The sequence below is a fragment of the Marmota monax genome, unplaced genomic scaffold (genome assembly GCF_021218885.2).
Source record: "Marmota monax isolate L192 unplaced genomic scaffold, Marmota_monax_Labrador192_F-V1.1 WCK01_AAM20220418_F8-fsc00011, whole genome shotgun sequence".
Lineage (NCBI taxonomy): Eukaryota > Metazoa > Chordata > Mammalia > Rodentia > Sciuridae > Marmota > Marmota monax.
This window is the reverse complement of record NW_026693082.1, coordinates 25,166,448-25,191,229: the sequence shown is the minus strand read 5'-3', so window position 1 is coordinate 25,191,229 and position 24,782 is coordinate 25,166,448. Positions and strand designations below refer to the sequence as shown.

Sequence of the window (24,782 nt, the reverse complement as noted above, 5' to 3'; positions counted from 1 at the left end):
AAGAGTGCTTGCCTAGCATGTGTGAGGTACTGAGTTTCATTCTCAGCACCATATATAAATAAATAAAATAAAGGTCCATTGATAACTAAAAAAAATAAAGAAAATAATTTGCTTTAAATATGCAAATTTTAAGTAAATAAACTTTCTTATACTTATTGTTATTGGTATGAATATAGTAGACTACTGGAATAATTTACATCATAAGATAGACTTCAAATTCTCCAACTGGGAAAACTGACATGGCTACTAATATCCCAAAACTAGCTTGCCAGAATATTCATTTGTTATTATTTTTGATCTGTTGCAACAAATCTACAGTTCTATATCAGCACTGTAAACATACACTATGATTTATGACACTCACAAAAATTTCTAGCCAAACAGAGCTAATGAAACCATTGGATACTTCAGTAAATAATCTCATTTTAATAAGAATTAGCTGTGTACCCTGCATTGAAGGAAATAGGGATAGAGCTTGGTAGAAGATACACAAAAAGAAAGATTTTTAACTCATGACTAACCTACAAAGTAAGGTGTTTGTAAAAATGTACAGAATTCTTATAATGTACATATACCTGTCGCAACAATTTTCACAATTATTTCATATGTTCATTTCCTTAATAGGCAATAATGAATATCAGAGAAACCACATAGCAATTACACATTTCTCCAGAACTGTGTCTACCTTGCTTGAGTTTATTGTTTGGTTAATAAGATAATATTTTACAGGTTGTAGAGGGTTGTCAAATTTTAATTTCACATAAAACATAATAGCTCATAAAGTTGTCTACTTCCTTCATGTAAAATTGTGCTTCACTAACCCAATTCAGAGCTTCATTTTGATGTAGACGGTGGTCTCGAATGCATATCATGCATATATATATGCACATACATGAATACACATGAAATTTGAAAGGATTCAAATCACAGGGAATGATAACATTAAAGTGAAAACAATTTGACATTTTTTTGACAGAGAGTAGATTGTTGTATTTAGCAAACAAGCAAACTACTCTTACTGTGCATTAAAAAATAGTTTCAATACTTTAAGTGGCATCAACTTATAGCAAGTATTCAGTTCCATGGTCCCATTTTTTTTTCTTGCTGTTATTTTGTTATTGCTGTGTAGGACATGCCAGCTTTTAAGATGTTATTGAAACATATAGCAATGACTGCATTCCCTTTCAGTAAGGTATTCTGACAAAAGACAAGGGAATTGTAAGATGTGGGTGATCAGCAGATTCAACAATGTCAGAAGATCCATGAGAATTATAATATAAAATATAATGAATTGATTAATAAGGAGAGTTGGAATGATGACCTTCAATAAAATTACTGACTTAATCTGCCATTTGTATAAATTTATAATAACATTAATTTAGACTGTTAGGTAGAAGTGATTAAATATTTGTCATTTAGTAGTTGGAATCTATCAGTCATGGGAAATGTATTTATTGAACACAAGCTGTTATAGTTTAGATATGGAGTATCTCCCAGAAGTTCATGTGTGAGACCATGCAACAAGATTTAGAGGTTAAATTATTGGGTTATGACAGCCTTAATCCCTTGATAGGGATTAACTGAGTGGTAACTGAAAGCAGGTAGGGTGTGGCTAGAGGAGGTGGCACTGGGAGTGTGCCTTTGGGATATATACTTTGTCCCTGGCCATTGGAGTCTCTGTCTCTGTCTCCTGGTGTGAGGTCTTGAGCCACTTTCCTCCATCACACTCTCTGCCATGTTGTCCTATCTTACCTGGAGCCCTGAGGATTGGAGCCAGCTGTCTATGGACTGAGACCTCTGAAACCATGAGGCCCCAAATAAAGTTTCCTCCTTTAAAATTGTTCTTGTCAGATGGTATCCAATTGTAAGTCCAGAAATAAACCCATATATTTATGGTCAACTATTTTTTATTAGTTTTTTAGTTTTAGGTCGACACAATATCTTTATTTTATTTTTATGTAGTGCTTAGGATTGAACTTATTGTCTTAGTGCCTCATGGGCTTGCCTCATGCTAGGCAAGCACTCTGCCGCTGAGCCACAACCTCAGTCCTAGTCAACTAATTTTTTGACAAAGGAAAATAATGATCTTTTTATTAATTGGTTCTGGGAAACTGAATATTCTTGAAGTTTGACCTTTATATCACAACATATACAGAAATTAACTCAAAATGAGTCAGATATAAATGTGAGAGCTAAAATCTCAAAATTCTAAGAAGAAAATGTATGCATAAATCTTTGACCTTGGATTAGACAATAAAAAATTAAAAAAAAAAGAAGGTTCTCAGCTCATTTTCAAGGAGGAAAAACATAAACAAGTTAAAGAGAAGAGCCACATCATGAAGTTGCTCCATGTAAGGAGGATTTCTTTATTGACCGTCATTACTCTGGGCTCCAGTCAGGGCCAGGGTCAGTGGCTGGGCAGCCCAGAAGTCTGCCCTGGAGGTTCTGAGAAGAAGGCTGCTTAGAATTCTTATCTGGACTTTTATTTATTTATTTAATAATAAATACACATACTTCTTAGGTATTGCAAGAAATGAAAACAAATCATCTTATTCCCCCTTCCCTCCTCCACCATTCTTCCCTAATACAAATTAAGAAAAGCCAGATTTGCAGGTAAATGGATGGAGTTGGAGAATATCGTGCTAGGTGAAGCAAGCCAATCCCAAAAAACCAAAGGCCGAATGTTCTCTCTGATAAGTTGATGCTGATCTGTAATTGGGGGAACATGGGAAAAATAGAGGAACTTTGATGGGGCACAGGGGAGGGAAAGGTGGTGAAGGGGCATGGGGGTAGGAAAGATAGAGGAATGAGATGGACATCATTACCCTAGTTGCATGTATGACTGCACATTATGGTGCGATGCTACATCTTGTACAATTGTGCTGCAATTGTGTACAAGGAATCAAAATACATTCTGCTGTCATATATACCTAATTAAAATTAAAAAAAAAAGCCTAAGAAAATCCAGGTGCTCTATTGTTTTTTATTTTCTTTCTTTCTTTTTTTTTAAACAACAATTGCAATAGATATCTGACTAAACAGGATAGATTTTTTTCTTCTACTCATCCACCTGCCCAGGCAATTTTTTATTTATCCATCCATCGTCCATCTGCTCACCCATTCCATTTCACAAATCATGTTGTGAAATTACTTTAGAACATTCTTTCCATGTTTTAAAAAGTATGACTTTTGTTCACTCAAGTAATTATGCATGGAGAAGGTTTGATAAAGAGGCAGGAACCCACTAGCAAAGGGGAATCCCTTGGAATAAAGCTGCCATTCAGATGGGCAGTTCCTCAGCTTTACTGATGTGCCCAGCAAGTTAGGAGAAGTTAGAAATGTCTCCCAGCAGTGCCCCATGTCCTCTGAATTGCGTGAATGTGTTTAGATACAGTTTTTGAAAGACAAGGGAAAAGAAATTGGCTCTATGAATGTGGACCAGTTATAGAAAGGATACTGGACTAAAAGAAATGAGAATTAGGCAGTGGAAGCAAGATATACACGTAGGTCTATAAGCAGGAGCATGAGGTATGGGGTGAGAGGGCTATAAGCATTAGTCCACTCGGTGTCCCTGCTTGCCTCTGAGCATGGCTGATTTTCTTGAGTTGAGCTTCTCTAAGGCTTTGTGTCTTTAATTAATTTATTTTGATTCTTTTTTATTTATTCTAATTAGTTATAATGTCAGTAGAATGCATTTTGACACATTGTTATTATTTTTTTAAGAACTTAAGTTTTCTACTAAGAAAATATACAATAGCAGAAAATAACAGTCATGAAAAGGAGAATTTTTTTTCTTAGTTTTCTACTAAGGAAATATACAATAGCAGAAAATAACAGTCATGAAAAGGAGAATTTTTTTTCTTCCTTCTTCCCCTTCCTCGCTTTCTCCTTCAGCTAAAGAAATGCCCAATCACCATTTAGTTCAAATATAATGCCTTTTATATTTTATTAAGTAATTTTTATATGAATGTTCTCAATAGATAATCTCTGACAAGCATCTGTTATTTTGAGCATTGTGCTTTGAACACCAAAACAGAGTAGTGTGAAACTTTTGAGAAGCACTAGAAAGAAAAGAAGAACCAGGAAACTTCACACAAGATATCTTTATTCTTCCATGTGGTGGCAGGGAGAACAGGACATTTGTTCTTTATTATTCAAAGAGCCTTTTAAAAGTCACCTAGGAAATCAAGCATTCTAAGGATCTCCTGATTTCTTTTGGCTTTGGCCAAGAAAATGGAATTACTGAGAAAATCCAACTTTTTATAAAATATTGCTGTTGGAAGGTCTTTTCAGTGGGTTAAATACTATAAAACTATTGTTTGCTAGACAATCCAGAGGAGGGAGAAAATAAAAATAATTATGAGACAGCAGCATGTTGGGTGGGGTTTGCACAGACTTGATCCCAATGTCAGACCATGGTCTCAGAGTTTCAGTGTGATGGTGTTTTTTCTCTTATCTTAGGTGATGGATGATGTGTTAAGGCAAAAGCAAGGATTCTTTACCTCTCAGGTTTTTGAAACAGTCCAAACACTGTAGTTCTCATGCCAATTTCCTTTAACCATGACCTTGCATTATATGAAGGTCAACTTGCTCCCACTGAGGATTTCTAAACCCATCAGTGGCTGGAGATTTACAGGCACAAGTCTGCTTCTGGCTGCTTTTCTGAATCCTGATTATGGAGTCAGTGTAGGAAGAAGCAAGCAATGCTAGAATTATATTGTCATTGCATGGGTTTGCTTTATAGATGTCTTCTCTTTAGAACATTCCTTTTTCTTGTTTTAAATCCTGGGGTCGTTATGCAGTGGAGGGCATTTCTTAAACAGTTGACAACATTGTGGAGGTGAAGATCTGTTGTAAAATCTGAGGGATGTCCTTGGTATCCATGGCAATGAAAGACCTGCCAGCTGGTAAAGTTTTCTGGAGCCTGCCAGGAGGGGAAGGAAAAGAAAGTTACCATTACAAATTGAGGATCCCTTTCCATCTTCCTCCATGGCAAATCATATCTAAGTGGTAGGAAAGGAAGTTTTTACTTTCTAATACCTTGCTTACTGCCTGCAATTTAACTGGCTGTCACTAAACAATGAAAGGCCTGGAAGAGCAACAGGGAGAGAGAGAGTGTAAAAGCAATAAACCATAAGGAAGGTCCTTGCAGTAAGAAAACGAGTGGATGTGGAAAGGAAAAAAAAATTCTCCTTTTCATGACTGTTATTTTCTGCTATTGTATATTTCCTTAGTAGAACAGAGCCCTAGGGACCCAACTAGAATTAGCTCACCTGGGTTCAGCAAATGTGTTGGCCTGATACTGTACATCTAAATGCTTTGCCTTCTAGAAAACAGGGCTCCAAGAATTTTGCCCAGCCAAATCCTGAGTGGTTTTATTTTTTCTCCACCCTCCTCTCCTTTTTTGGCTCAACTCACACAAATGTGTATTGCAGTCTGGTTTTTCCAACTGCTGCTTTGATAATACTGAGGTTATATAAGCTTATAGCAATTTTAAAAAATACTAACTTATTACTTGGAACAAAAGAACATTTTTGAAGGTAATAAAACCACAAGATACAATTTTATTCAAAGGAATGCCTCTTTTCATTGTGGCAACGGAGTCTGGTTTTGGAATGACATTTCATAAAAGTCAGCCATCCTGTGTAGTATCATCCATTTGGCATGCCTGGCAAACCAGAAAATTCTGCAACATATCTTTTGCCAGTGGCTTTGGACCATTTCCCTAGGAAATCACAAGGGTATTATTGTGCTTCCTTAAGTATTCAAACAGGATCTGTTTACTAGAAGACAAAGTAGCCATTTCAGATCAACTAGTGTTTGCTATCTGCCTAATACTGGGCTGTGCTGAGAAAAACAGGACTAGGAAAAGCATGGTTTGCTTTCAAGGACAAGAAGGTGCAAAGTGCCAATGCATAAAAGTCAGTTGTATTAAAGTGATGGTGATGACACAATATTGTCTATTCTTTACCTTCCTCAGTAATTCTGTAGCAAGGTGATGGAAGATGTCAGCATGCAGGATACTAAAACCTTTCCTAGTTCATGGTCTCTGAATCACAGAGCATGACAGGTTAAAGAGGAGAAATAGGAAAGACAGGCCCTTTGGGGCTCAGGAAGATTTTTTGTTTAGTTTTGTTTTTTTGTTAGTTTTAGCAGATAAACTTTTACCTGTGTTTTCTGTTTTTTATAAATATTATATGTAGAGAAATATGAGCTATTTTGGTTTGTCATTCAGAAAGATAAATGTTAAAAGATAAGTACATTTAAGTTATGAAAGCTTCCCCAGATCTTTCCTTTTAGATCATCCTCAGTGGTATTTATTGTTTGACCATAAATTTCTTCAGTGAACATTCAGAATATTTAGTGTAGAATATAACTATATATGGTGTCTTAATTGGTTTCCAAGTGTTTCATCTGCTTTGTCTGCCCAGTAATAGTGGACACACACACGCACACACACACTCATATACACACACACGCAGATATATGTGTATAAATACACACACACATACATAGGCATATCTATGGATACTTACACACACACACACACACACACACACATATATATATACATTTATATCACTTATTAGAGAATCAAGTATGTGGAGATACATGTATGTATGTCTACATGTCTATCTGTCTATATATATGTCTACATATAAAATACTTAGACACAAATATACACATTTTGTCTTATGCCAAGAAAACTAACATATTCACTATTTTGAATATGATTTGGACACAAACCGATGAGACTATGCTTGGGACCTTGATACAAGATGCCAAATGCATAAAATATTATCTAACATTAATGAACAAACCAATTTGATAATTAGTTTGTTAGTTTAAACATAATCTGAAAAACAGTTAATTTAAATTTAAATTTATGATTGCTTCTCTAAACATAAGCTAAAACATCACATCTCCTCAGTTAGATTGCAAACTCTTGAGTGGCATCTCTAGATTGTTTTTCCTATATGTCCCTCACTCAGTTCCCCTCTGGTGCTCATTCCACCAGACAGCATGTGTCAGGCTATTATGGTTTGGATGTGAGGTTTCCCCCCAAAGCTCATGTGTGAGACAATGCAAGAAGGTTCAGAGAAGAAATGGTCGGGCTATAAAAGCCTTAATCCAATCAGTGAATTAATCACCTACTGGGATTAATTGAGTGGTAACTGGACACAGGTGGGGTGTGGCTGGAGGAAGTAGGGCATGGGGAAGGGATTGGGGGTATATATTTGTATCTGGTGAGTGGAATCTCTCTGCTTTCTGATCATGTGAGCTGCTCCCTTCTGCCACTCTCTTCTACCATGACGTTGAGCCTCACCTTGAGCTATGGATTGAGACTTCTGAAATCATGAGTCCATTATAATAAACTTTTCCTCCCCTAAAATTGTTTTGGTCAGATCTTTTAGTCATAGCAGCAAAAAAAGCTGACTAAAACACAGGCACTCATTCTATCTATGCCTGCCTTTTGCAGTGTCCTGAGATGACACTTACCTGGTTGCTTGATCACCCAATGATCCAATAAAAATGGCAAAAGCATTTACTTGAGGGTCACTTGTAAGGATTTGGGCAAATGTGGCAGGTTTTATTCCATATCGTGACAGATTTGCATCACTTAAGACTATGACAAAGTATTCATCAGCCTCTTCTTTGACAATTTCCTTGATAGCATGTTCTGTCCCCATTAATGTGTGGTCTCCACTCATGCAGAACTGAGAGTGGGCATGCATTGTCTGGAGGAAAGAGTCAGAGCAAAAGTCAGGGGTGATAAGCTTCTTTGAACAAACAGGATGGTTTTTCTATTGACTGTGTGAATGCATAAAAGCTAATTATTACAAGTCAGTAACAGGTTTCTGAGCAAGTTTATTTAACTTGCACATCAGAGTAACAACAGTACACAGTAATATTTGCATTTGGTAGACTTTTGTTAGAAAGAAGGAAATGTTCCAAACTATCACTGTTGACAATTACTTTTAAAATTAAAGTTTCCATTTAAAGTGAGAAAATGTAAGAAAGTATAAGAATTGGTATCACATGGGTGAAAAATAAGGAATGGATTAAATTTCCAATAAAGTTATATTGTACTTACATCAGTAGCAATGGAGGAAATTTGTTTTAAATCATTACATGCATGTTTTTCTTGCAGATTGAAGTATGTGCAATTAAATTTATTATTATAAGATACTAAGAAAAGCATAAATTAGTACTCTACAAGGGATCATTCTTTTCCTTCTACTGAACATGTAGCATATATGAGGAGTCACAGGTTACAGAATCCCAATGCAATACTGAGATGCATAATCCCAATCCAATACTGAGTACTCTAAAAATATGCACAGAGCAAAATTCAAATTTGGATGATGGAGAAAAGGGTTTGAGGTCTCATGGGTGTTTTCTGTTTACAACTTGAAAGTTTGTGAAACAGAACATCATTTTCTTTCTAATATCTACTGCTTCTCCAGTGAATCTTTTTATATAGTCTTTAGCTAATCAGATAGAAGTTTTCACAGTATAGAGATAACAACATATTTACCTTTAGAATTTCTAGTCTTTGTTTGTTGTTCTTGGGGATTTTGTTAATTGAAACTAGTGCAATATTGTAGTCATCTCCAGAGTGTCCAGCGATGTCATACTATGCAAAGAATCAGAGAGTTAGAAAACATTGTCCACTAGAGAATTATCACTGAGCCTCTGCATTTCTATCTCTTTGGAATCTGATGGTCCAAAGTTGCTCAATATTTGGCCATTAAGAAATGCACAGAAGCAGATGTATGTTTATCAATAGTTGAAATGCAGACAGATTCTCATTTTGGATCCACCTTCTTTTGTGATCTCTGCTTTCTGTAGGAGGTGGAAAGTATGATGAGGGCTTCGGGGACTACCCTGAATTCCATTCATAACTTTCAGGGAGAATTTTTTTTTCCAATCACACACACACATAGAAACAATGATGGGCAGAATTCTAAGGTGGTCGTCAAGATCCCAAGCCCCAGTGCACCTGTTCTTTATAAGCTTCTTCCTGTAAGCTGGGGCAGGATCTGGAAATAGGATGGGGAGTTACTCATGATAATGTTAACTTAATGGCAAAATGAACTTGCAGATATAATTAAGTTTACTTGGTTTGAGTTAATTGAAAGGGAGGTAATAAGGGCCTAATCAAATCACTTGAACTATTGATTTATTGTTTGTTTGTCTATTATATCCTCCTTTTATTGGTGGGATGCTGAGAGTAGAAAACTGATATGTAAATTGTACATTTACTCCTGAAATTTTTTTAGGCAAATGTAATTTTATTTTTTGAGATAAAAATCACAGATCCAAAAATGTGATTTTTTTTGTATTTCTTTTTTTCCTCATTTTTAATAGGTTGATTATAGTTGGACATATTGATAGGATATATTGTTACATATTTGTACACACACATAATATGACAACACAATTGGGCCAATATCACTCCCCACTATGTCCCACCTCCCTCCCTACCTCTCACTCCTTAGTCTCATTCCTTTACTACTCTCCATTTGGTTTTTAGGAGACCAATCCCACCTTTATTTTCCTTTTTCCTCTCTAGCTTCCACATATGAGAAAAAAAAAACATATGGCCCTCAAACTTTTGAGTTTATTTAACTTAACACGATGGTTATTAACACGAGTTTATTTAACTAAACATTAAATAAGTTTATTTAACTTAACATGATGGTTTCTAATTCCATCCATTTTTCTGGAGATTACATAATTTCCTCTTTCTTTATGGCTGAATAAAACTCCATTGTGTAAAAATACCACATTTTCTTTATCCATTCATCATTGATGGACACCTAGGCTGGTTCCATAGCTTAGGTATTGTGACATGTGCTGCTACAAACATGAGTATGCATATATCACTGCAAGACTTTAATTATTCAGGATAAATAACAAGAAGTGGTATAGCTGGGTCATATGGTGATTCCATCCCTAGTCTTGAGGAACCTCCATACTTATTTCCATAAGGGTTGTAAATTCAATGCTATCCCATTTATTAACTCTTGGCATTATTTTTTCTGAGCTTTAGAGGTCCTATTAAGAAAGTTATTGCTTGTGACCCTATATTTTCTTTTAGGAGTTGCAGAATTTTCATTTAATTCATAGGTATTTGATCCATAAAGAGTTAATTTTTTGTGCAGGGTGAGAGATAAGGGTCTAGTTCAATGCTTTTACATATGGATAACCAATTTTCCGGGGACCATTTGTTGAAAAAGGTTGTCCTTTCTCCAACCTTTTGGCACCTTTGTCAAGGACCTGATGACTAAAGGTGTATGGTGCCATGACCAGCACAACAACAACAAAGGATCTTGAGGAGGGGTGATAGGAGACTAAGAAAAACACAGAGACAAAGTAAAACAGACATTTTTAAGCAAAGCTGGGGCCAGGTGGGACACTGTTCTTAGAGGGAGGAACAATGACCCACAATGAGTTTGGCAAGTTTATTATATAGGGTCTCATCATCAGGAAGTTCAACTACAGAAGCTTTGTACATTTTTCAAGACTTGTGAGTTATCAAGAGGCTTCTTTGTGCACTAAAAAGTTATAAAGCTAAAACATTTGGGGCTATCCTGCTTTTATGCTGTTAAGAATATCCCGTGGCTATCCTGCTGTACTCAGGAAACCCACTCTACTGGAACATTTGATTACTACTGATGTCAGAGCCCAGTGTCAAGGCTTTTCATACATCCTGCCTTTGACAAGGAATGTTTTCTCAGGCTTGGCTTTTGCCTACACTGCAGGATCAGCCAATGGGCTCATTTGTTCAATAGTTTGGATTTCTCTCTGTGTCTTCTCTCTGCACCATTGGTCTATATGTCTGTTTTTATGCCAGTCCCATGCAGTTTTTTGTTACTATAATTCTGTACTATAATTTGAAGTTAGGTATTGTGATACCTTCAGCCTTACTTTTTGGGGCTTTGAATTGATTTTGCTCTTCTGAGTTTTTTATTCTTCCAAATGCACTGAATCTGTATATTGCTTTTGGTAGCATGGCTATCTTGACAATATTAATTCTGCCTATCCATGAACATGGGAGGTTTTTTCATCTTGAGGTCATCTTCATTTTCTTTCTTCAGTATTCTATAGTTTTGTTGTAAAAGTCTTTCACCCCTTGATTAGATATACCCCTAGGTAAATTTGCAGTTTTTTGAGACTATTGTGAATGGAATTTTGTCTTTTTGATTTCATTTTCAGTAGATTTGTTGTTGTTATATAGGAAAGCTATTGATTTTTTATGTAGATTTTGTAACCTGCTACTTTGCCAAATTTGTTGATTAGCTCTACCAGTTCCTTGGATCTTCTATGTATAGGATCATACAATTTACACAGAGTGATAATTTGACTTCTTCCTTTCCTATTTTTTTTCCAATTTTACTTCCTTCTTTTAAAATTTCCTTCTCTTAACTAATTGCTCTGGCTAGAATTTCTACTTTGACTTGTCACAGATTTTAAAGGAAATGCTTTCAGTTTTTCCCCATTTACTATGAGGTTGGCTTTGGGATTTTCACATATAGCCTTTATGATGTTGAGGTAGGTTCTTTCTATCCCTAGTTTTTTCAGTGTTTTTATAATAAATGGGTTCTAAATTTTGTTGAAGTCCTTTACTGCATCTATTGATATTACAGTGATTTTTGCCCTTAATTCTATTTATGTGATGAATTAAGCATAATTATGTTGAGCATAATTTGCTAATATATGATTAAGTTCACCAGGGATATTGGTCTGTAGTTTTCTCTCCTTGATATATCCTTATGTGTTTTGGGTATAAATGTGATACTGGCTTCATAGAATGAATTTGGAAGTATTTTATCACTTTCTATTTCATGGAATAATTTGAGAAGAATTGGCATTGGTTTTTCTATAAAATTTTGGTAGAATTCAGTCAAGAATAATTCTGGTCCTATGCTTTTCTTTGTTGGAATGCTTTTTTATTACTGTTTGTATTTCATTACAAGTTATTGGTCTGTTTAGGTTTTCTATGTCCTCTTGATTCCATTTTAGAGATCATATTTGTCCAGAAATGTATCTACTTCTTCTAGGTTTTCCAGTTTACTGGAATGCAAGTTTTTAAAATAGTCCCTAATGATTTGCTGGATTTCTGAGATGTCTGTGGTGATTTCTCCTTTTTCTTCTCTAATTTTGTTAATTTGGGTTTTCTCTCTTCTTGTTTTGGTTAGTTTGGCTAAAGGTTTATCAATCCTGTTTATCTTTTCAAAGAATCAACTTTTTGTCATTGATCCTTTGCATTGTGTTTTATTCTCAAATTCATTGATTTTGGCTCTGATCTTAATTATTTCCTTCCTTTTACTGGTTTTTGAATTGGTTTGTTTTACTTTTTCCAAAGCCTTGAGATGCATCATTAGGTTGTTTATTTGGGATGTTTCTGATTTTCTTATGTAGACACTCATAGCTATAAACTTTTCTCTTAGAACTGTTTTCATAGTGTCCCAGAGATTTTGGTATGTTGTATCACTATTCTCACTTGAAACTAATAATTTGTAATTTTTCCCCTGATTTCTTCCATAGTCATTTCATCATTCAAAAGAGTATTGTTCATACTCCATGTGATTATATAGGGTATTGTCGTGTTGATTTTTAATTTCATTTTATTTTGATCTGATAAGATGCAAAGAATTACTGCAATTTTTTTTTGTATTTTTTAAGTGTTGCACTGTAGCCTAAAATGTCTGTTTTGGAGAAGGTTCCATGAGTGTGTATTCAGCTATTGTTGGATGAAATACTCTAAATATGTCTTTTAAGTTCATTTGAACCTAATTTTTTTCAGGTCCAAAGAGTCTTTTGGATGACCACTCTAATCATGAGAGGTGTTTCAAAATCACCCAGCATTAGTGCACTGAGGTCTATCTGGGGCTTCATTTGATTAGCATTTTTTATGTAATTAATTGCAGCCATATTTGGGGCATAAATGTTTATTGTTGTTTTATCTTCTTATTGGATTTCTCCCTGTACCAATATGAAGTGACTTTCTTTGTATCTTCTGATTAATTTCAGTTTGAGGTCTGCTTTGTCAGATATGAGAGTGGTTACTCATGTTTGTTTTGGGGCCCCATTGGCAGGGTGTATCAAATTCCATCCTTTTGGCTTGTGTATCTCTTTTCCTGTATGGTGTGTCTATTGCTAATAACACAAAGTTGGGTCTGGTTTTTCAATCCATTCTTCCAGCCTGTCTTTTAATTGAAGAGTTGAGATCATTTATATTCAATGTTATTATACAGAGATGTTTATAATTTCCTTCCATTTTGGTTTTTTCATCACAGTTAATTTGGTCCTCTTTCTCATTTGCTTAGCTACTCTTCACATGAGATTTGTTGTTTTGTGTGTTCTGAGGTTGGTTTTTGATTTTTTTTTTCCTCTGTGGAGTATTTCTTTAAGTAAGTTCTGTAGTACTGGTTTGGTATTCATGAATTCTTGTAGTTTCTGAATATCCTGGAAGGCTTTTATTTCATCTTCAATTTTGAAAGATAGTTTTGCTGAATACAGCAGTCTTGGTTGATAGTTATTTTCTTTCAGGACCTGGAACACACCATTCCCAGCCCTATTGCCTTGTAGAGTTTGTACTGAGAAATCTGAAGTGATTCTTATTGGCCTGCCTCTAAATGTGACCTGAAATTTGTCTCTTGAGGCTTTAAAAATTCTATCCTTATTCTGTGTGTTAGGTACTTTAATTTTAATGTGTTGTGGAGAGGTTATTTTTTGATGTTGTCTATTTGGGGTTCTGAATGTTTCCTGTATATGGATTTCCATCTCCTTGTGAAGGCTTGGAAATTTTTCTGTTATTATTTCCCTGAAGGTGTTATCCATTCAATTAGCCCACAATTCACAACCCTCCTCAATTTCAGTGATTCTTAAATTTGGCTTCTTCATGTGTCCCAGAATTCTTGTATATTCTAATCATGGTTACTTATTTTTATGTTCCTTTACTACTGTCTGAATGTTTAAGGCAGGCTAATTTGTTCTCCAGGTATGAGATTCTGTCTTTAGCATGGTCTACACTATTAGACAGACTTTCAACTGAATATTTTATTTTATTTACTTTGTCTTTCATTTCTAAGGTTTCTGTTTGGTTCTTTTTCAATATTTCTATCTCCTTATTGAATTTCTCATTCATATTCTGTACTGACTTAATTTATTTAGTTGTTTTTCTATGTTCCCTTGTAATTCATCGATCATATTTATAATATTCTTTGGAAATATTTATTTGATGTTTCATCCACTTCAACATTTTTAGGGTTATTTCCTGGTGAATTATGACCTAGAAGTGCTATGTTGGCTTATTTTTCATATTTCTCGTATTCATGCATTGAATTTTTTGCACCTGTTGGAAGGGATTTTCTTCCACTCTGTTGTATGGGACTTTTTAGGGCACATTCTTCCCTTGCCAAATGTTCTACAATGATCTAGATTGAGTTTCTCTTACAGGTTTGGTGTCTGCAGCCTTTGTTTCATTTCTCTGTGTTTTTATTATAACAATGGATATTCATAGGTGGGACCTGGATGCCCACCTTAGCTATTTCTAAATTGGGCTGGTCATTTGTTTGGGTTTTTGTCTCTTCTATTCTTTGTATTAACATATAACAGAAGATTGAGTGTCATTACCTTAAACATACTACAGGGTAATAGTAACAAAACCAGCATGGTATTGACACAAAATAGACTTGTAGACCAATGGTACAGAATAGAGGACACAGAGACAAACCTAAATAAATACAGTTATCTCATACTAGACAAATGTGCCAAAAACATACATTGGAGAAAAGATAGCCTCTTCAACATATGGTGCTGGGAAAACTGGAAATCCATATGCAACAAAATGAAATTTAGCACCTATCTCTCACCATGCACAAAACTCAACTCAAAGTGGATCAAGAACCTATGAGTTAGACCAGAGCCCTTGAAGAAAAAGTAGGCACAAATCTTCACCATGTCAAACTAGGCCCCAACTTCCTTAACAAGAATCCCAAAATGCAAGAAATAAAATCAAGAATCAATAAATGGGATGGATTCAAACTGAAAAGCTTCTTTTCAGCAAAAGAAATAATCAGTGAGGTGAATAGAGAGCCTACAGAATGGGACCAAATTTTTACCACATGCACATCAGATAGAGCACTAACATCCAGGATTTATAAAAAACTCAAATGGGCTAAGGAACTGAACAGACACTTCTCAGAAGAAGATATACAATCAATCAACAAATATATGAAAAAATGTTCAACATTTCTAGCAATTAAAGAAATGCAAATCAAAACTATTCTAAGGTATCATCTCACTCCAGTCAGAATGGCAGCTATTAAGATTACAAACAACAATAAGTGTTGTCAACTGCAGAAAAAGGCACACTTAGACACTGCTGGTGGGACTGCAAATTGATGCAACCAATCTGGAAAGTAGTATGGAGATTCCTTAGAAAACTTGGAATGGGACCACCATTTGACCCAGCCATCCCACTCCTTGGTTTATTCCCAAAGGACTTAAAATCAGCGTACTACAGTGACACAGCCACATCAGTGTTTATAGCAGCACAATTCACAATACCTAAATTATGGAACCAACTTAGATGCCCTTCAATAAATGAATGGATAAAGAAATTGTGGTACATATACACAATGGAATACTACTCAGCACTAAAAGAGAATAAAATCATGGCATTTGCAGGTAAATAGATAGAGTTGGAGAATATCATGCTAAGTGAAGTAAACCAATCCCCAAAAAACAAAGGCTGAATGTTTTCTTTGATAAGTAGATGCTGATTCATAATGGGGGTGTTGAGGGTAGCATGGGAGGAATGGAGGTACTTTGGATAGGGCAAAAGGGGAGGGAGTGAAGGGGTTGGGGCATGGGGGTAGGAAAGACAGTGGAATGAGATGGACATCATTACCCTAAGTACATGTATGAAGGCACAAATGGTGTACTTTGTGTACAACCACAGAAATGAAAAATAGTGCTCCATTTGTGTACTACGAATTGAAATGCATTCTGCTGTCTTGTATAACAAATTAGAATAAATAAATAAATTTAATAAAAAGATTATCATTAAGAGCAAAGTGCACTTTCTTTTGGTTGAGTTTAGTCAGCATCAGAGTTTTTCTTCTCCACAGTATGAGGTAGGATGAAATGGGAAGTGCTATGTGTTGGAGTTTTGTCTGCACAGGCCAAGTTTATGTACTTTCAGGGTGGGGTTGCTGCACAGTTCAATGTGTGGTGCTCCAGTGGGTAAGACTAGGTCTATTTAGGCCTCAGGGGTTTTGTTGGGTAGTGTCTGCTCTGGAGAGATTAGATGAACATACCACTAGGACTTGGCAGTGTGGATCTTTGTTGAGAGTCTGGATCTCAGGAACCTTCTAACAGTTCAGCTGGGGGAAGGAAACCAATTCTTCACTTCCTCTGATGCCCACAAACACAGCCATTCCAGGCTCCCCTGACTTAGTCCCTAAGTGTATTCACATCCAAGCTATTCAGATTCTGGACCTGCTTCAGCTGGTCATGTGAGCCACCAGAATCAAAGACAGAAACAAGTTGGGTCTCCTTCACTTTCCTTTTTTATTTTTAAGTTTTTGTTATCAGGGATTGAACCTAGGGGTACTTAACCACTGAGCCACATCCCCATCCCCCTTTACTTTTTATTTTGATACAGAATATCGCTAAGTTGCTTAGAGCCTTGCTAAATTGTGGAGGCTGGTTTTGAACTTTCAATCTTCCTGCCTCAGCCTCCTGAGCTGCTGAGATTACAGGAGTGGACTACCATGCCCAGCTTTCCCTTGGCTTTTCTGACTTGAATCCCCTGGGTACATCCTGAATTACATTTTTTTAAAACACTGATTGGGCAGAAATAAAATGACTACAAATAATAGGAAGGAAAACAACTAAAAGCTGTGAAGTGACATCAGAAGTCCTGGCTTTTCATGGTCCAGCTATGACACTGGGCAAAGCACTCAACCTTTTTGAATCTTAGTTTTCTCATCTGTAAAAGTGAGGTTGATGAAGATAATTTCCAAGGTCATTCCTGCCCTCAAGGTTCTATATTCAATAGTATACCCAAGAAATGGAATGAAAAGCTGGCTCCTCTTAGTTTTAAGAACAGGTAGGCCTTGTTTTCACCTATCAAAGAAGGAGTGAATCATCTAACTGAACTAAGGATCTATGACATATCTTCCAAAAAGAAAGCCCTCAGAAGCTATAATCCAGCATTGGTCCTGGAATAGTGGTTTTCTAACACCTCTGACCTTTAATATTTTTTTTAAGCAGTAAAGTCCTTTCTTCAAATGAAGTATTTCAGAAAAGTCCACTTTATCAAACATCATGGGGCTGGGGTTATGGCTCAGCAATAGAGTGCTCGCCTAGGCACGTGCGAGGCCCTGGGTTCAATCCTCAGCACCACATAAAAATAAATAAATAAAGGTATTGTGTCCAACTATAACTAAAAATATAAATATTAAAAAAAACATCATGTATTACCAATATAAGTGGAATGCTTTTAGTTGTACTGAGATGGAGCAGACGGGGTGAAATCATGAGGAACCAATTAAAAATGAAGATAAAAGAAAAAGAATTAACTTGACTAAAATTAAATGGTTCATATAAGCATTACTATTCTACCTTTCACTGTAGTCTCTAAGTTTTCTAGGAATGTTAAAAATTATGCTCATTATAAGCAAATAATGTTGCTCTTGTCTTAGATGACCTACTGTGAACACTATGCCTGGGAATAATCAAATTCTGTTGGTAGAACACTTATGAAAAACTTTAAAACTCTGAATGCTTTGGAAATGTGTCCTGCCACTGAATTACCAATTACCTTTCCTACTCAGTAATTTTGGCTCTAGGCTCACTGTGGTTTGGCATGTGTCATGCTAATGTGGGGGAGTAAAACATGGAGAGAGACTCTAAACAAGGCCACTGAAGTTTGATAGTAATGAGCTACAGCTCAGATGGCTGAGACTACTACACAGAAAACAGCAAGTGCCAAGAGAGACAGGAAGACTCTAGACCACCACACCAGACCAGAGGCTTCTGAAGGTTCCAAAGCAAATATACTTTACTGCTGAAGGATAAATTTGGGAAGACATTAAGAACCATCTGGAACTGGGGATGGGGAATCTCAGATCACAAATCTGAATTCCTAAAGACATTTGATGCAATTCTGGTCTGAAGAATACAAAATTTTCACTAGGAGCTCCTCAAGTAATCATTGGTTCATACATTTTTTATGTTTTCTAAGTAAATTAGTCCTTCCTAGTTCTTATATCTCTTTGCAAATGAGAAAATGGAAGTACAGAGAGATTAAATGATTTGAATATGATCAACATAACCATACAAACCACAGGGCATGGAATGGAACCACGTGATGTATACCACTGAATATCTCTGAAAAGTGACCAAAAACCCACTAATAGTGGTCATCATTAGACAAGGAATTTCAGAACTGAGAAGGGTGGACAGAGATTTATTCTTCACTCTTATCTCCTTTTGTTCCTTTTACATTTTATACTACGTGTACCCCTTACTTAAATCCCTAAACATTTAATTATATAAAGCTCTCACAGAATATAGTAGTTCCAACCCATCTCTTTCTTCTCCTCTACAAAGGAGGCCACAGGAGGCTTAGCAGAGACTGAGTGGCCTGTGGCCACTAGAATCTCAGATATGTGTTGGAGATGGTAGAAAGATAGCAAAAAGACTCCAATGTGACAATGTGTAGGGAAGGTCTATAAGAAGCTCTGGAAATAGTAGGGATTCTGGGTCAAGTTAAAATCCATAGGTTTTTAAACATTAGGTGTGATACAGGTATTTATGCTACTAAGATGGATTTTTAGAAATCCATTGGTCACCTGTGGTTCAAGTGATATAGGAAATCAAACTCTACTATATACTAGAAAGGATCTGAAATACTTTTAAATAAAATTTTTTAATATTTTCCTTTGACCCACAAAACATGAAAAAGTAATAAAATTTTTTTTTAAAAAATGAAGACAAACTTACATCTGAGGTGAGGGAGGGTCAAGGGAAATAAAAAGCTAAATATAAGTATTTAAGACATAAGACAAAATAAAATTGTCATAGTGGGTCTTTGATTTTGGCACCAAGCTTCCTGGCAACTAGGACAAAGTGAGAATCTTGAATAGTTCCATGGTTTTCAATACTCACAAGGGGATACCCATTCTAGTTCTTCAAGGGAAACATAACTACTCCTCATGGTAAAAGTCCATGTATATTTGTATTAGTATCCTGTACTTGTGAAAAGTCTAGTAACCCACAGCATTCACTGTCTAAAGCTGCCCTTTCCCCAGCAGTCAATCCTAAAATGAATTTCTCTTGCAGAACTTAATTCATATAAGGGACCCTGGGAGATTCAATGGGTAGTCCGCTTAATAATAAGCCCAAAGTAAATGACCTGTTTCTTGCTGTATGAGGCATAACACAGAGCCATGACCCAGGTAGCAACCAGAGGTGCTGGTGGGATGTCAAGCTAAACAGTGAATGAACTAATACTACTTGTTTCTCAGGAAATGTATGACCCAGAATAAGGTCTACAGTATCCATGAATAGACTCTGTGTCCTTTACATGTCTACACATATACCATTTCTCTCCACTGAACTTTTGATAATAATTGCATGGCATGTGATAACCATGGTAACACAAGGTTATTTGCTCTGAAAGGGCCAGAGGAGCAGGTGCTCTCTGTGGTTGATTAAGAGCAGACGAGTAGGCTTCTGTCAGGGGATAACACAGCTATATTGGGGGAATCCCTTCTCCACTCTCAAACCTCTGAAATGGAGGGTGTGCATCAAACTCTGCAAGAACAAAATAGAAATAGCTTAAATGGGAGGCTGCTTTTCTGCCAGGGTGGTCATCTTCATTGTCAGCTGGGGAGACATTCATTTCTGTAGAATCACTGCCCATGTGCAAAGGGACAGTGATGCTGAGAACACCACACTCTGGGAGTGAGCTCAAACCTTGGAAGGCTGTCTGTCTGGTGATTGGGAAACGGTGTGTGGGTATGGGTGTTACAAGGGCAACAGACTCTGGTGCTTCTAAGTGGCTGTTCCTTTTTTTTAAACCTTATGGTTAATGTCACACAATGGTGGAGTTTCTTCAGTAGTAATCAGAAGGAATCAGTTCTTTAAATTATGATATTATCAGAGCAGATGAAGCAAATGTCTCACTTTTGCCCTGGCAAATGAGCCAAATGAGCTGGTAAGAGAATGGAGATTTCTGTCTGCCTGGGAATAAAGTCTCCAAGCAGCTATCATCATCATGCCATAACTCAGGGCTCACTCTGTGCAGATGTGGTCAAGGATGACTCTTATCATCCTTAGATCATGCCATTACCTTGAATTTCTCCTCATAGTTCTCGAAAGCTTCCATGACCATACACACGGCCTCCATTGAGCGCTCAAGCCGGCCATCCACTCCATTGAAGCGATACATGCTGCCAGACACATCTACCACCAGGCGCAGACGCTTGGGTTTCTCTTGTGGGCTCCCCAGCTGAGGGAGGGAATGACAGAAAGAGCTTGTGAACTACAATGTCATCAATGGCTGCAGTCCTGAGGAGCTCACACAGGCACCAGAGTGCTAGTCATGAGGTGGGCAGATCAGCTGCAGACTTGACCCTGTAAAAGGTTGATCAGGCTGGTGAAAGATGCCTGTAGATTGAATTTCAGTAACTGAAATTGCATAAGGTAGTTAGGATCATATGAAAAAGATTTTCCTTTGGAATAGAGCCCTTGCAAGGCCCAATCTAGTCTAGTAAAGTTGCCTTTTGGAGACTGGTGCCTTAAAATAATTTGGAAAGATACAAATCCTAACATGTCATTTTTCTCTCCATGCCTGGAAGTCAGTAATTCTAGCAAGAGTCTGTTATTTTGGAGGGAAGCCAACATCAATTTTATTTGTATCTGTTATGCAGTCAGTTGAAAACCATTTCCCATGTAGGTTGCAAGAAATACTAGATTTTTAAAACAAGGTTATGGGAGAGGGAGTCTGGCAAATAATCTAAGGAAAATATTTTTTAAATGGTTTTTGTCCTTAGCAAGCTTTCAAATTTCCTTGGAGTTAGTGAACTAGTGCTTTTTTCCTTTTCTTTTCTTGGCAGTTTAAAGCATGAAAGTATCATTAAGCTGATGTATAGAAGCAACTATCAATTAAATGTGAAACTTGAGAGATTCAGTTTGATTTTGGACTCCTATCTGCCAATGTGCAGAATTTTGAAAAATCTTGTCAGTTTTACTAAAAAAAAAGAAGGAAAGAAAGAAAGAAAGGAAGGAAGGGAGGGAGGGAGGGAGGGAGGGAGGGAGGGAGGAAGGAAGGAAGGAAGGAAGGAAGGAAGAAAAATTCCAGGTTATTTTGTTATTGTAAACTTTCTGACATGCATAAACACTAACGGCAGAGCCAGAAATTTCAAAACATGCTCTGGGTATTAGAGGATAATGGTTTGGAGCCAATTCAATATATTTCTTCAAAACTTTTGAGTGTGTCCAAATGAACAATAGTGCCACACAGGCTTTCATGACTGCTCACAAAATCATATATATCCAACCACATTTGTTGACCACAATGAGTCAGTAAAGAACACAGTTGTTGACTCATCCCAGTGACACAGAAATAAGAACTCCCCAAATCACCACCAGATCCTCTCTGAGAACACATTTAAGTAGATGGACTCTCCCTGCTCTCTCCAGGCCCTGCTCCCCCAGCTCTCAGTGGGAACTTGGCAATTCTGGTTATGTAGGATATAGGAAATCAAGAGACTCATATTTCACTCTGTTGCCATTATATGACAAAGTTTTCAAAACTATAGCTAACTGAAACTTGACTTAACACAATGAGAGTTAAAGGAGAATTCCTTATTTCCTAAAATTTTCTTAAATCCCATGATGGACACAGATCTTTAAAGGTACAGAATAGTAGAAAACCACCAAGATGGCTCTATTGCTCTCACTTGAGGAATACTCTAGGATTCAGAGACAACAGGGTACCCTCAGTTTCCCTTCCAGGGCAACTGCTGTGTGTCCCAGGAGTGGGATGGGCCAATGGGCAGCTCTCTTGGCTACTGGCTTCCAGAGTTTTCTGCCAATGGGAGGCACTGTCAGATCAGAGTGAGAGGCTGGGGGGGTTATTACCTCAGCTTTTTCTCTGCTGTTGCCCAGGGGTGGGCTCTACTTCTACCAAAGGCCACAGCTCCATGAACTACTTTCTCCAGATTCCAGAACTGCTCTCCTGCTCTGTGTGTTAGACTTCAGGGCAGAGTCAGATCCCCGCTGATGTCAGCCTGGGTTATCACAGTGAATCTTTTGGCTTTCCTAAATCCACCCTTATCTTTGTAAATATGCTCTAAATTCTTCTGTATTCACTGCTACTTAAATTACACAGTCTGAGTGTGCCTTGTGTTTCTTGCTGAGACCTTAACATGTACAATAAATAGTATAATATTTTTGTTTTTTTCTTCATCATTATCTTTTTTTTTTTTTTTTTTTAGTATAATGCACCAGGGTTTATGATGTTTTGACACACAACTCAAGAAAGTGAGTTTCTAGAAACAAGGCCAAACTAAGCAAGTCTGATGCTACCAGTCCTCCACTACTTACTTGTGGCTCCAGCTCACCCCGACGTTTGTAGATGGTTTTCTCTCCAGTCAGCCCATCAATGATCTTGGCATCATCTAGTTCTCCAGTAGCTTGGTGTTTTAGCCACTGCCTTTCTTTACCTTTAGCCTAGGACACACAAACACATACACATAAGTCTTTATTTTTAACGAGTTCTGCAGGATCTTTGACACACTTTCTGCATGAATAACAGGAAACACACCAGGGAACTTTTCAATACGTGATGGTTCTGCATAAACACAACTGCAGAAATGAACTGGTTTCTGTTCTGCTGACAAAGAAATGCAATTTATGTGTATTTTGTTAGTTTTAATTGTTTTAACATATGGAACACTTGAAGGGCATATGGACAGGAAGACAGTATGAAAATGACCCCCTTAAGAAAGTTCTATATCTGGAAAGGTAATGATGATACATTTCCTATGGGTTTTCTGTCTCTGTTCTTCTAGAAAATTTATTAGGTACCTAAATAATCAGCTTGAACTTGTTGACATTGTCAGAAATCCCAGAGAGAATGTGATCTTCAGAAGTCTTCCTTTTGGAAAGAAATTTGCTACTCAAATTCTCCGTGTCTTATTGTGTACATGGAAATAGCTGGAAACAACAGTATCTGAACATTTTGTACCCCACATGTCTCTGATTTTCTATATTCTGAAATTTTCTGAATTATTTTTCTAAGGTATTTTCACATAACATTTTGCCAAAACACAACTAGATCAGGTGATAGTTAAATGATAAAGAACTGTAATATCCCAATAAAGGCATGTGTTTATTGCAATCCATGAGTATAATTACCATAGAAGGGGGAAGAATAGTTAAAATGTTTTAATGCATGTAAACAAAATTATAGGATGTATTTCATTTCTAGAAACACCAAAATATGAGAGGAGAGTGGACTTATAGTTAGAATTTCAGCATTTTATAATTCCTCCATGGCAAAATGATGGGGTTTAAATTTAATTATATAACAATTATGATCTGCATTTAAAAATCACAAAAATTACTTACTGGGTAGCCTTTACAACAGTGAAACCATCACTGGTTAATAAAAGCATGTAGCAGCCAGGAGGACTGGGAAGGGCATGATCAGGGCATTGCCTTGTCAAAATTATTTATGAAACTTAGAAAACCAATGTTTGATGATAACAATGGCACATGTGTTACCAAACATGTTATATAATTTTATTCTGATACTAATTCTGTATTGCTCTTAAACCCAGCTCAAAAATTAACTTCCATGCCATTTCGATGGTGGCTGACCATTGTGACCATGTTTTCTTTTACTTTATTAACTGCTTATTTTTCCATTTGACAATCCTGTGAGAGTCTGTCTTCATCTATGAGAGGCATTAGAAGACTGAGCTCTGCAGCTTGGTACCTCCAAGAGTATTAGAATGTCACATTGAAAGGTACCTAAATGGTCATCCATGGTGTTGTTTCCAAGCATAAATTATCCTGGCAGTCTGAGGGATTAACCACTCCTGATTCCAGAAATGACAAAAAAGAGGAGACAGGAGTTAAGTCCCAATTTTTGGTACGGGGAGGATGGCACTGTGCGATCAAGGTTGTCTTGTCTGATTATTGAAATGTGGAAAGTATTCTGGAAGTCTGTGTTTACTCGCTCCTTCTACCACCTATAACTCTGTATCAAGTTTTATATGACAGCAGCTTTGCTCTAATATGCCCCATTTCCATGTGAGATCACGGGGTTCTTATGAAGAATATACATCTGGGAAAGATACACTTCTAATATTTACCTGGTACAGTGGTTCCAGGACCTGCCCATCAAAATTAAAATCTTATGCTGGTGACCTACGGGTTTCCATTTATTTACATTAATACATCTACATTAAATATGGTAATTTTAATAAAGGATTAGTATCTAAAAAACTGTTAAAACTCAACAGTAAAGAAAAAGTTTTAAAAATGGGTAAAAGACTTGAGAAGGCACTTCATTAAAATAGTCACATTGGCTGGCCGTGGTGAGCACATGCCTGTAATCCAGCGGCTTGGGAGGCTGAAATAGGAGGATCATGAGTTTAAAGCCAGCCTCAACAATTTTGCAAAGCTCTAAGCAACTTAGTGAGAACCTGTCTCAAAATAAAAAATATTTAAAAAGGGCTGGCAAT

General features: G+C 36.7%; 1 protein-coding gene across 2 annotated transcripts in view; it reads right to left on the bottom strand.

Moving 5' to 3' along the window:
* Nucleotides 1–4,088: 4,088 nt before the first annotated feature.
* Vwa8 (von Willebrand factor A domain containing 8) overlaps nucleotides 4,089–24,782 on the bottom strand; it is a 420,110-nt gene continuing 399,416 nt past the window's right edge. For both annotated transcript variants that reach the window (XM_058582605.1, XM_046454135.2), the window contains 5 exons: nucleotides 22,636–22,761; nucleotides 20,378–20,536; nucleotides 8,540–8,638; nucleotides 7,501–7,739; nucleotides 4,089–4,924 (listed from right to left, as the gene is read on the bottom strand). In XM_058582605.1, the coding sequence (XP_058438588.1) occupies nucleotides 4,816–4,924; nucleotides 7,501–7,739; nucleotides 8,540–8,638; nucleotides 20,378–20,536; nucleotides 22,636–22,761 (732 nt within the window). In that variant the 3' untranslated portion in view covers nucleotides 4,089–4,815. The remainder of the gene's footprint in view (nucleotides 4,925–7,500; nucleotides 7,740–8,539; nucleotides 8,639–20,377; nucleotides 20,537–22,635; nucleotides 22,762–24,782) is intronic.